The following is a 14048-nucleotide window of genomic DNA, read 5'->3' as shown; positions in this document are numbered from 1 at the left end:
GAATAAATTTGGTATTACCTAATAAGTTAATTAATAACCTACAGGTTTCATTGCTACATTTCAGTTTCATTATCAGAACTATCAGAAACTAACAGACATTGCAAGTTAAATGATAAACACACTGACTAACAGGTAGATCAGATATGAATGATACTTATCGCGCATTATTTATTTAACGCTTATTATGTCAGGTATGTAATAGAAAATCTTTAAAACTAAGGCTTCGTCACACAGGCGCGTTTTATGGGCGGCGCGTGAGCGGGGCGGGCCGCTTTTACATATTAAGTTTAATATTAAGTCAGTTCTCTGATATTGATCTCAGTGAGCAGCTATTACCGACACATGTCTCGTTATATTTTATCAAAATAGAGTTTTCAATTGATGATGGAGTGTTTACTTTAATTACTAACAGGACTTGCGTTCTTTTAACATACAACATTATAAAACAAAAACTCGAAATGAGAACTTCTAAGTAAAAGACTAGTTCTTAGCAAGTCATAAGACAAAATATAAGTAGTCTTAAATTTTGTTACATTTGATATTTGTCCACACTTATATTGTGGATAGTTTCGTATAGCTAATTTAAGCTATATGCCAAATTGAGCAATCATAGGAGTTATTCTAGTGGCTGGTTGGGGTCCGAAGCTGGCGGCGTCAGTGACATGGGCAGGCTACCACCGCTCCTATACAATTAAATCAAAAAGCCTTTTTATTTATCGGTTCAGAGACATAAAATATTAAATGCAATTAAGCAAGTTTTCTTTTAGATTCCAAATTTCCTTGTTACATAACTCAGTAGGTACGATATGAAGCTACAGTAACATGTATTCGCACAGAGAAGATAGTATTTAATAGATATCTGAACAATAAGTGTATTTAGAGATTCTTAAGTATATTTTGCTAGATTGTTCGATTACTTATAAATTCAAGTACCTATATTAAAAAGATCTAGTTATCTTACCGTTGCGGACTTGATGGACGATGCACGTCGGCGCGTACGCAAATCGTGCCGCCGTCTCTGTGGGGAACACGTAGCACGCACTTTATCGTAGGAAGTCAGCAGCGGAGGTGGCTAAGCTGGCGAGGTGTTCAAACCACACCTGCCGGATGTAGGTAAGTATTCTCTAACAATAAAGCAAAGTTTTGTTAGTCTTTTTAACACCTCGCCTGCCCATCTACTTCTGCTGCTGATCATCGTACGAGTACGAAGCTAGTTGTTTTGGTAGTTTATGATAAAAATACCTAAAACACATTTTTTGAGTTTCTTCTTTTAAATGTTGCAAACTTATAAAAGTTCACTTGTAACGTGACGTTATTAGGCAAAAGGTTGTAAAATTTAGGCAAAACGGAAAAATTAAATTTTCTTAAAAATGACACATACTTGTTTTGTTTTGATAAGCTAAATACCATACTTGTTACGATACGTGCGAAATGTTTAGATGATTCATTTTGGTGCTGCTAATACCAGGCGGCCTTGAGTGCGACCTTTTTACCACGAGACCGTTATGCATGACACTCAGGACATTGAATTCGAACCGATACAAATAGAATACTACAATCAGGATATGACTAAACCGGGCACTTCGCGAGCTGGGCTATAACCGCGAAAGTCGAAGTTCGCAAATTGCTGGCATTTTTCTCTGTCACTCTAATTACGCCTTCATTGGAGTAAAAGAGAAAGATCCTCACAATTTGCGAATTTCGGTTTTGGCGGTAGCCCCTCTGTAGCTGTAAACGAACTGATGAACAGGTATTAACCTGTTTCACACGCTACCCCGTACCAATTAATTTATCAAGTCATACATTAAAATTTGACTATTAATAGATATTTTTCCAGGCGTTTCGACTCGGATTTTGAAGCCTAATTACGTACTTACATTACATACAAGATCATCAGGGGTCATCCATTAATTACATCACACGTTTAGGGGGAGGGAGGGGGTCAAAAAAATGTGACATATTGTGACATGGGGGAGGGGGGAGACACAAACTTTGTGACGTCACTTTAACTTCATCAGTAACCGAAAATTTATTTAAATTATTTTATTCGCTATACATTTAAATAACAAGTTTTTAAAACGATAATCGTTTTTATTCGTTTAATTTTCTTTCCTAAGCAGTTTTGGGTTATAAAATTACTAATATTTATATCGTCAAAAATATTTTGATAAAATATTAATAATACTTAGGTACCTACTTAATTCGATTTGGCGATTTCGTAGAAAAAATGTGACGTCACACTAGGGGGGAGGGGTTTGCCAAATGTGACCAAGTGTGACAAGGAGGGGGGGAGGGGTAAAAAAACCTAGAAATTCGTGTGACGTAATTAATGGATGACCCCTCATTTGAGATGCCAATAAACCCCGTCAGCAAATGCATTAATTAAAATTGAAATGAATAATTCGTCAATTTTATTGCAACACAACATAATTTTACTGCTTAAATATTTTACTTGTGAACAATAGGAATATTTTTATTAATCTCAATTCTTTCGACCCACACATGTGAATTCTGTAATCTGTTACGAACAAAAAATTCCTATGCAAATATTTAGTTCCAGGAAAGAGTTTTGAAATATCTGATGCATTAGAAAATCCGTATTAATCAACCAGTGCTTAGCCTTTTCGGAAGAATTCTTAGAATCTTAGTTGCTATGGGGACATGCCCATTACTTACTAATTAATATGATGTGAGTTATCAATTGAAAACTTGTTAAAATTTAGTGATCACTTGCATACTTGTGTATTGACTTTCATGGCGCCTTGTAGCGAAATACAATGGCGCCCGAAAGTTTTACAGTATTTATACACATAATTGGATATAGATAAATTTCAATAATAGTTACCCGTTCTCGTCCTGCGAGTCCGTGTCGCTGTCCATACGCATACGCTTGGGTTTGGGTACCACAGCCACGCCCGGAGTACTGCCACCACGCTTGTATTGCACCCCAGCCCGCCGCGGCCTTAATGCTTGTTCATACTCAAGTAACTCCCGATCGACATTTGCTCTGACGACTACGGCAGCCCGACGTGACACCTCTCCCACTACGGTTTGTTCTGAGCTTTGAACTTCAATTTCAGACATTAGTGAATTGTTCATTGTCGTTGCGTTTGCATTTCGTTTGTATTCGATCACGCCTCGACGATTCCTCAAAGATCGAAGCGTCAAAGGTGCTCTAATTCCTATATCTTGTTCATTATCATCGCTTTCTTTGGAAGACTCTAGTGAGTGGTCAAGTCTGGTAGTATTCACGGAAGAACTCATTATGTTTCTTCTGTATTCGACCACGCCTCTATGCCGCCTTGGAGCCAAAGATCCCAAACTTTTTTCGGATATGCGTACGCTCTGGTCTGGAGAGGTGAATGAGTCGTCAGTTCTGGTATTATTCGCTGTGTTCGCGTTCTGTCTATATTCGGCTACCCCCGCCTGCATACGTCGCCTTCTTAGTGCTAACGACCCCAAGTTTTTATCTAATTTATTGGAGCTATGTTCTGGAGAAGTTGGTGTATTGTCATCGTCAGATGTAGACGTGTTTGCGGAAGTGTTTTCTTTGTCAGCAGCGCGCTTATTAGGAGCACAAATTGTGGCGTTTATGTCTTTATCAACTAATAAACTTTTCTCAATATTAGAGTCTTCTGCTGTCGAATTCTTGTTCACAATGGCCTTTCGAGCGCGAGTGGTGACATTCAGACTTCTAGCGATTGTATCCGAGGCATCACTTCTCTCATTGAACAAAGAACTGAGTTTTTTAACGAGCTCGTCATCTTCTTGTCTCTCTTCCCTTTCTTGGCCGCGAATCGTGACATTCGTAGTTCCGACGGCCTCTTCAGAGACGGATCCGTTTGGTGAATCCTCGCTGGGTATAGAACTTAGTTTCGTAAGTTCACCCGCATCTGCTCTCTCGCCGTACTTCTGTCCGCGAATCGTAACATTCCCATGTTTGACGCTCGTGTCCGAAAGAGAATTGTTTTGTGAATCGTCGCTGGTATAGCTCCGTTTTTTTAATTGTGCTACATCGTTTACGGGTTTTATCTTCTGACCGCGAATTGTAACACTACCAGAGTTTTTAAAGGTCGCATCCGTAACAGAATCACTTCGTGATTCTTCACTGTCTTCATTCAAAGTAGGATTGAGGTTTTTATTGAATTTAGAAGCATCGGCGTATTTGTTTTGACCGCGTCTTGTGACGTTTATGTTTTCAATGGTTCTACTGGAATTGTGGGACGCATCGCTTTCGTAATTTGAATAAGATATAACTTTCTCTACTACTTCGGAGGAATCACTTTCTTGCCTGTCGGCTTTAGAAACATTAGCATCTTTAGTGTCGGAAGTAGTCTTAGTTCGTGTCTTAGTAGTAGTAGTAGTCGCAATGTTTTGTCTCTGGACAGACTGTTTTGTAATATTCTCATCTCTGGTATCCGAAGTTGAATCCTTACGAGATGTATCACTCTCTCCTTTAGAGGGTGAAGTTCGTTTGTCAACTTCGGAAGTGTCACTTTCATGTCGTGTGATGGTTCTCTTCGTAACATTTACGCCCCTTATGGGACCGTCTGACGAATCCTTACGAGACGTGTCGCTTTCTTTAGACGGAGAAGTTCCCTGGTCTACCGGTTTGGATACTTTTGCGCCGCCTAATTCGAAATTAGAATCCTTGCGAGAAGTGTCACTCTTGGTCGGGGAAGGATTCTCAATAACAGAAGTATCGCTATTATCTTGCTGGAACTCGGAGGTTCCGAGCAGTCGGCGGCTGCGACGCACGGGAGTGGGCGTGAGGCGGGGCGTGCCCTCGTCGATGGAGAGCGAGGGCGTGGTCGTAGGGGTGGGGGTGCGCGAGGCGCGGCGGATGCGCGGCAGGCTCGTGCGCCGGTGGGAGACGGGCAGGCGCAGGCGGCGCCGTTTGCGACTGATACATAAGAGGTTATTACAATTTGGTCTGGGACTAAAACCCGTGGGCCTGAGGTGTCGTTAAATTTAACCATACGTTTATAAAGGTATTCAGAGTAAATTATCATGACAACTGAATATTCTATGAAAATCTTTATGTCCTTCTTGGATTTTTTTTGAGGTTAACATTAATTAGACACCCCAAGGTCAGGGTATTTCAAAAGGGGTTAGACCTTAAGCATATTAAGGTGAACAATATATTCATCGGCATCGTAAATTAGGTTAGGCATAGGTAATATTATTATAAGGTACCTATAGTTTAGGTATAATAAACTCAATTTGCGACAGTAGGTAATAATAATAATATGTATGCAGTGTCTTTGTAATTATTGCCTTTCTTTAGATACCCATGAACCGATTGTTTTCTCCTGTGTGCACTCAAATAATTATTAGAAAACGAAAAACCTTTAAATAAATTACATCACAAAAAAATATTGCAATAGAAAAAATATGTAAAGTTGTTATACAATATGTAAACATGAAATCGTGTAAATAGGTATTACTTACAAAAAATATATCAAAACAATCAAAATTAACAGTGACTTAGCAGCGGTGTCTCAGTGCTTTAATCAGTCGAAGCTAATAGTAATAATATGATATAGCATTAAAAAATCTGTATGCACTTTCCGATTAATTATAACGATTGTGTCAAGCGATATCGCCTAAAACAAATTTATAAAGTAAAGGCCATTGTGTCAAGCGATATCGCCTAAAACAAATTTATAAAGTAAAGGCCATTACATCTTCCACTAAAATAGAAATAAAGTACTACACAACTCGATCTATTTTTATTGTCAATGAATTAGCTTGGGGGCTGTCCATAAATTACGTCATCGATTTTTGACCCCCCCCCCCCCTATAATCATCCAAAAATCATGCTTCAAATGACCCTATTTCCTCCTACTTCATGCTACCGTCATCCGATGCCCAGACTCCCCCCCCCCCCCAAATTGAAATGACGTAATTTATGAATAGCCCCTTGCATCTAACTACAAAAATAAAATCTACAAAGCCAGACTATGTACTATTTAAACGCTATAACTACTATTCTACTGTACTTACGAGGCTCACCTGTCGATTATTCTTGTTTTTTTTTTTAAGGCTTCCCACTCGTCGTTCTTTAGCGTGATTCCAAAATAGTACATTTCGATGCTAGTGCGGAAGGTATGTCATTACTTCACGAGTACCTATCTTGCCACGAGCCGCAGGCGAGTGGCAAGACTCGGGACGAGTGAAGAATGACATTTCCGCACGTGTATCGAACGACGTTTTTTAATACAGTTGCGAAAAAATAAGAAAAAATAAAAAAAATTGTTAATCGTACACTAAACAAAAGTGGTAACAGTGACAGCTCGGTTAGACGTCGTCTTTAAGTATATTATATCTATGGGCGTTTGACAGCTATTCCGTTCCATTCAGTCAACTTATTAAGAACGGAATTTTCAATATTGAATTATTCAATATTGAAAATTCCGTTCTATTTGAATTTATTCAATTTGAATATTAAAAATTAAACGTGTTATAATGATGAAGAGGTAAGTAATTAAATATGAAATATGTAATATTTTTCGTATTCTTACATTAACGGTAGGTTTTTATGCTGATTACGACGTTTAAAGGAAACTAATATTAACACTCATCAATAAGTAGTCGTGAATTGGAACAAGTATAAATTTAAAAAAATTGGAAAAGTAAAAAGCACTAGTTCGAGATAACCAACTTTCCGCACGCTAAACAGCTACGTAAAGTAGCACTTTTTGAGCAACTGTATTAAAAAAATATTTTTATACGTTTCAGATAAATTGGCCTGGCGGGGCGTTTGGTATTCTACCTGTCCATTTTTCTTTGTCCAATGTCTCCGTTCTCTCTTATTAAGCAAAATGTGTGCCAAATACACATTGGACAAAAAAATTGGAAAGGTGGAATACTATCCTAAGGCGCGGTATTTTTTTTTTCAGCTGACATCGCGTTTGGTAATTTGCCAGTTACCTAATCTAGGAAGGGAAACCCGTCAAAAAAGTAAAGTCACTACGATTGGTCATCGTCCATAAGCGGCTGTTGACTTTTCCTTGTGTAACTGTGTGAAAATGCTGAAGTACCTAACAATGAGAACCTTATGTGGTCGATTTAAGGTGTACATTAAGGTTTCTGTTGTAGATATGAGCAGCGGGGTAGCCCGTTCTCGTGGGCCGGGTGTTTGGCAGTTTGACTCAGTGTGCTGCAGAGTACCTATAGACCGACAAGAAAAACACCATAGTGTCGTCCGTTTCAGATCAATCTAAGAAAACGGGACGACACTACGATGTTGCCACTTTTTAATTTCCAAAATGTTTTGTCGGTCTATAACTAATGTTTATTAGTTCTCGCCTTTATGTTCACGTCACAAAGGTTTTAAAACGAAGACCTTTATGCATAAATTGACATATATTTTATATTTATATTTCTTGTGGATTCTACCCCGACGATCCTTTTCGGGAGATAAAATATTAAATTATATAATGGTTTATGGAATTCTTGCATGTTAGTTTTTAGTTTTTGACGATTGTGATGTAATTTTTTATAATTTCGACTTAGGCAGAGTTGTGCTGTAAGTAATTTATTTCATGAAATAAATAATCTAATCTAATCATCACAATTTGTCACATTCTAATCTATAAAACCAAATACATTCGTTTCCTAAATACCCACTCTAAAAAAACGTTGGAAACGTTTTATCAGTTTCCCAAGCATAGATCTGTAAGTTCGTTTTTCTTATTATTACATAGAACATATCAGAGGCTCAATAAATTAATTAATTACCCTGGAGTTTTATAATAGGTATCTTAAATGTTCTGATCAGAAGCCTTTTGCATGGAAGTTTTTAACTTGTAATGGAAGAAAGCCTGCTTATTGTATATTACAATGGGGTCTAATTACAAGTCAACGTACTACCTACTCGGGCAACAGACTCCTTTGATTGGAAATACGGTAAAAAAAAACTTAAATATAATATGTAGTAACTTACGCAACTATTTTCCACGAACTTTTTCTATCGATAAAATCTAAATTAAAAATTCTTACCTTGCCAAGCAAATTTATCATCTGATAAGGGTTCTCACCAGTGTTGGTAGGGCAAAAAACACACAAAGTATATCAAAACTCGTTTATTATAAAAATATATTAATTACGCTAACATTATATTTTAATAAAAACAGTCAACGGATCCCGCAGTGGGCCCGCTCAGAGGCCTTATGTTTGCGATATGGTTTAAGTCGTTGGACGATAATGAACGATGTCATTGTGAATTCCCAGAGCAATTTGGGCCGCCTTTCGAATTTACATTTAGTCAGTTAAGATGGTATTCCAGGGGGCGCAGCACGGTTCCATTTTTATCGACTATCACTATGCGCGTCCCTTTCGCACTTACATACTTGTTAGAACGTGACAGGCATGGTGACAAGGGATAAAAACGCGACCGTGCTAGGCCGCCAGCTGTCCAATATCTGTTCAACACACTCTCTCACTAAGCAAAATGTGAGACGCGAGACACATCGGACAAAGAAATTGGACAGGTGCAATACCACGTCAGCACTAGCGCTCAATAGTGATTTAAACTATACTGTGAGTTCAGTGCTAACATTTCTTTACAATTTCAAGGTCGAAAGAAAACACGAGCAAATTATTCGTTTGTCACAGTGGAACGACATGCAGCTACTGACCAAATACTTAGAACGTAAAAATATATTATGATGCCGTGTCAGTGACATCTAGTGAAGCTAATATTTCGGTTTGATTGATGGCACAAATCCTGGCCAGACTTCATATTTGGACAAACTGAATTAGAGGTACCTAGACAACACTATACTCTGTATCTTTAGGTATTTAAAAAACCGGGCAAGTGCGAGTCGGACTCGCGCACGAAGGGTTTCGTACCATAATGCAAAAAAAAACAAAAAAAAGGAAAAAAAATACGGTCACCCATCCAAGTACTGACCACTCCCGACGTTGCTTAACTTTGGTCAAAAATCATGTTTGTTGTATGGGAGCCCCATTTAAATCTTTATTTTATTTTGTTTTTAGTATTTGTTGTTATAGCTGCAACAGAAATACATCATCTGTGAAAATTTCAACTGTCTAGCTATCACGGTTCGTGAGATACAGCCTGGTGACAGACGGACGGACGGACGGACGGACAGCGAAGTCTTAGTAATAGGGTCCCGTTTTACCCTTGGGTACGGAACCCTAAAAAGAGTAAACAAAATAGTAGATACAAACATTACATGATGAAATAATGTAGGTAGGTTAAAATCAGGTCGTTCAGTGACAGATCCAGGTGGTTTTGTATTTGGTTAATCAATAAATGATATAACTACCCGAAAAAGTTTTTTTTTTACGTTTATTTAACCCTTTATAAGGCAGAGGCGATATATCGACCACATACGCTCAATCAGAAATTCAACCATACTGTTTTAATAATAGGGCTCAAAATCGTTTGCATTAATTGAATATTCAACTTGCTTTTAAAATAGATTTTTGAAATGTAGGCTTCTGATAGCTGCAACAAATTCTGCGATAGCACGTCCCTGTCAACGGGCCTTATAAAGGGTTAAGTAACTAATGATACAGAGTATAGCTAGAGACGACTCAATTTAAAAAACACTTCCTTCTTGAACTATATCTTACCGAACAAAGTAATCCAAAGCATTTCAACATGCTCTCGTGTTCGCTGTGTAAATAGATCTATTTTGTTCTTCATCCCTGTTGAATCTGTCAGCTGTCTACACTCTTCTGAAGTCGCACGACATCCGCCTCTGAACAGGATACTGTACGGCTAACTACTCTATTCTACACTAACTAAACTAACTAACAAATTACTTCATCGAAACCCCCATGACTGTGTTTAGTTTAATAAGGCCCCTTTTAATACATAGTCAGAATAAATATGTTATATTTACAAATGTATACATTTTGGCAAATGTCAGTGTAGTTTAAAAACATGTATAAATTTTACATTATTACATACATAGTATATTTCACATGTTATATGTAGATAAACGTTATAATATGATTGATATCAGTGTATCATCTTAAGTCCCAGCGTATTTTTGTACTTTTTAATAAGAAACCATTAGTAAAGGTGTTTTTCCATCGGCAAGGCGAGAACAAGGTCCAGTTGCTTTCCTATTCCTTTCTTATTATTTTGTTACTTACATATTTTAATTGTAATTTTATACAGTTAAAAACACGAAAGATATGGACACCATATTTAACAACTATGGATATAACGGTAAAAGGGTCAAGTCAAGATTCCTTCAAACCGAAAAAAAAACATTTCGCATTTGCGTCGCCGACGGAAAAGCACTTGATTGTTACGCTAGAACTTAGGAGGCATTTTCTGCAGCATATATCGCCACTATAATACTTAAATATATGGTAATTAATATAGTATGTCGGTGTTTGATGTGGGGCTCGATGGTTAGCTACAATAGTATTGGCGCTGGCGCTCACCCGGCCTGCTCGCCGTCAGAGTCGTTGTTCTCCTCGCCCTCTTCTTCCGCGTCTTGTCCTCCTGAGGAGTATAACACAGGATTAGGATATATTTATAGAATTGTTTTGAATTATTATTGATGTTAAAAAGCTAAAATTGTTCAGGATAATCTAGACATTCAAACGAGACGGTTGTAGTAACAACAACATCATGGTCGTTTATTAATAAATTCTTTCGCCATTTATGTTTTCTATGCAATATTCTCTTTTGCGGCGGAAGCTTAAATAGAAGACTTTTATGCAACATAATCTAGGGTATGTACGTAATATTATAACATTAGATATCTAAGTGAACCTTTTTTCCTGATATGGCAAATGAATCGATGCAATATATCTAATTTACTGCACTGATTCCGCACTGTCAGGTCAGGGAATGGTCTACGAATATAATTGAGCATTAGACACAGGAGATTTGGAGGGCTTACTGTTTTTCCTGGTGTAATGCCTCCTCGCCGGAGGAGGGCGCTCGTCCTGCGCGTCGGTGAGCAGCGAGCCGCGGTACGTCTGCAGCGGCGCCCACTCCTCGCCCCACCCCGCGCCCGCGGAGATCTTCGCGTCCAGGAACTGTACCAACAAGAAAATAAAGCGTTTATTCTCGATCTTACAACCAAATACATGCATTCTTACAAGGTTACAAGGTTTTGTAATAACTGAAGCTAGCGGTAATCGAAGCACAAACATTGAGTATCGCTAAACAAACATAATTTGGATCTCGTTGTGTCGTAGTTTTGCTTAGACTTTGTAGTAGGCTGCTACAACATCACGTATATATAACGCTGTGTGTTAACCGAACCAACAAACATCAATGGACCAAAAACTTATAAACTTTAAAGAGGCCCACAGATTACTAGTTCGCCGGACAATATCAGCCTGTCAGTTGTTAGGAACTGTGACCTTTCGCGATTAACTGACAGGCTGATATCGTCCGGCGAACTGGTAATCTATAGACCCCCTCATAGGCACTAAAACGATTATGAAATTTTGGAAAATATACCTTAAGCACTACATGGAAGCGATCAGTTGAGAAAGAGGCTGGCTCAACTGGACTCTGAGCTGGAAGAAGTCGCTCAAGATCGTGACAAATGGTGGATTCTTCTGCGAGCCCTGTCCCCAATGAGGGAGAACAGGATTACATCATCATCATCATACCTTAAGCACGTGCCGCTTGTCCTGTCGTAGCAGCTTGTTGGAGAGCTCGGCCAGGGGCTCCAGGAACAGCAGGTTCCGCGGCTCGAGCGCCGCGAAGGCCACGCCGGCGCGGTGCAGCGCCGTCAGCGCTTCGCGGTTCTTCACGGCGTCCAGACCGAACATCACCGAGAAACGCTTCGCTAACTCCTGCAACAAGTATTGTCATTAACTCATTATTAATTATTACTAAACAAGATGGCCCATTTAGATCGGTCAGTATGAGAAAATCTGAAACTATAAGACATACGACGATCTCTTCTTACTGTTCTTAGGTACCATGCCACAAGAAAAACTGCATTCATATATTAAAAAGAAAATACGCTGTACTATACTAATACGTAATGTACGCAGCTCGGGAATCAAACCCGGACGTTTTGAAAAATAAAACTGCTAAATATGGATGTCGTAGTATTTTATATGGAGACGGCCGCTATATTACGGCACCGCTATCCTAGGAAACCAGAGCATAAGCCATAAGGGTTGGTGGGGCACGACAGCTTGTTGATCTCGCGCGCTTTGGACAGCGTCGCCTTGATTATACTATACATCCACAGTTGCATATGGGCCCTGTTCTAACGGTCCTTGGGGCTTAAAGCTGACCTTGAGCTCCAATAGCTCCGGGAGCTGCCGATGCGGCGTGGCGTGCCGCTGCAGCATGGTGGTGTAGAGCGCCTGCATGGCCAGCTGCATGGTGAGCGCGCACGACAGCTTGTTGATCTCGCGCGCTTTGGACAGCGTCGCCTTGATTATGTCGCCGTAGTCGTTGTAGCACTAGAACAGAACCAAGCGTTAGAATAAGATGTTAAGATGTAATAATGTTTTGAAAAAATGTGTCCCGCCGAGTTTGTTGCCGGTCCCATATTGGGATACCCTCCTCCAATTGTGGGGGGATTTAAATCTTCTCGGGGCAGAGGTATACGGTTGGAGCCGGCAAAGGTTTATTTGACGTTCATAAGCGCATTGTAATATGCCTACTTGAATAAACAATTTTTTATCTTATCTTTATCTTTAATATCATTCGAAAGACGCGGCAAGAGAAGGCCTAATACAAATCCTCTTTGGGGTTGTGCACAAATCACGCGAGGTGTTTTCGGCTACATTTTCGTGACCCCCCACCCCCCTCTCGAACCTCGCGTGATTTGTGTACAAGCCCTTTATTGCACATCCTCAAATAACATTTACACAGAGACACATTATACATGAAGCCAGATCATACTTAGTTGCTAGCGTCTTTACCTATCTTATACAAGTATCTGTTTTTCATATTATTTAATTATTGATTATCAACATAATTAAACATACCTTAATGTAGTGCTTGAACACGTCGGCTGCTCTCCGTATCGGCGTCACGTTATACACGATGAGCTTGCAGTACGCCGCCAGGAAGTTACGCCTCTTGTGCAACTCCTCGATTCGTCTCTCGTCTTGACCATCTGCAATACGAACGTGTTTAGAATATGCGCAGAATTTATCGTGAGGGTTACACTCGACACGGGCAAAGCAACCTTATTTTTAAAGCCATAAGTTGCAGATTAGAGGCCGTCGGAAGAAATTAGTACATTTGAGAATATACTGAAGGAAAATTTAAAAGTGCACTTTCCATAAAGTCATTTTGGACACGTCTACAAAACAAAATACCAAGTTTTATGAAATGTACACCTTAAGTGTAGAAAAAATAGCACAAAGAACCTGAAAAGATAAGTAATGTCTTCTGTGAGTTGGGTTCCCAATAGGTTATTTTTGAATCTGCATCTTAGTGTAAATGGATGGCGAGTGTAAACCTCTAGCCCAGAAAAAAGAAAAAAAAGTTAAAAAGAAACGAGAAAATAAACCATCCACTAGCTATAAAACCACCAATGAAGTGAGTCGCTCGGCGCATTCAGTGTACTACGTTAGTCATGCATTGCATCCCTACTAGAGCCCTCGAGTAACGGTTAGACGCAAGAGTACCCGTGCATAGGAATTGTGTACGCGGACGATTGTACGGGCCGTCCGTACTTTACAAAATAGGATTATTTGTTAAACATTTTTTTTTTCTTTTTTATTATGAATGGGCTTACTCGACCGTATTGCACAATAAAACCCGGGTATGCTCTAAAAATTTAGTACTATTGGTACTAAACAGAAACTTGAAACCGCCCGAGAGCCCTACGAGCGCACCCCAATAACCTCTTGTTAAACTCAGAAAAGCTCGACTGTAACACTCCCGGACCTATGTCCAAGGTTCGATCTTACTAGAGCCATGACAATGACGCAACTAAAACGAGTACACGCACAAAACATGCTCAAATAATAACAAAACTGTGTTAATACGCTCCGAGACCGCTCGCGATGCGGCTCACGGCGGTCGCGCGCGGGCTCGGGCGAGAAGCGGGCGCGACAATTTTCCC

General features: G+C 39.4%; 1 protein-coding gene across 1 annotated transcript in view; it reads right to left on the bottom strand.

Annotated features, from left to right (window-relative positions):
* Window positions 1–495: 495 nt before the first annotated feature.
* The window catches only part of LOC134668675 (cohesin subunit SA-1), a 38783-nt gene continuing 25230 nt past the window's right edge, over window positions 496–14048 (bottom strand). The window contains exons 15-22 of the mRNA XM_063526117.1: window positions 12961–13091; window positions 12259–12429; window positions 11620–11805; window positions 10896–11034; window positions 10432–10492; window positions 2846–4903; window positions 962–1018; window positions 496–683 (exon numbers count right to left, since the gene is read on the bottom strand). Of these exons, the coding sequence (XP_063382187.1) occupies window positions 617–683; window positions 962–1018; window positions 2846–4903; window positions 10432–10492; window positions 10896–11034; window positions 11620–11805; window positions 12259–12429; window positions 12961–13091 (2870 nt within the window). The 3' untranslated portion in view covers window positions 496–616. The remainder of the gene's footprint in view (window positions 684–961; window positions 1019–2845; window positions 4904–10431; window positions 10493–10895; window positions 11035–11619; window positions 11806–12258; window positions 12430–12960; window positions 13092–14048) is intronic.

The sequence above is a fragment of the Cydia fagiglandana genome, chromosome 11 (genome assembly GCF_963556715.1).
Source record: "Cydia fagiglandana chromosome 11, ilCydFagi1.1, whole genome shotgun sequence".
NCBI lineage: Eukaryota > Metazoa > Arthropoda > Insecta > Lepidoptera > Tortricidae > Cydia > Cydia fagiglandana.
Note: the sequence above shows the minus strand (reverse complement) of the source record. Positions and strands in the feature narration are given on the sequence as shown.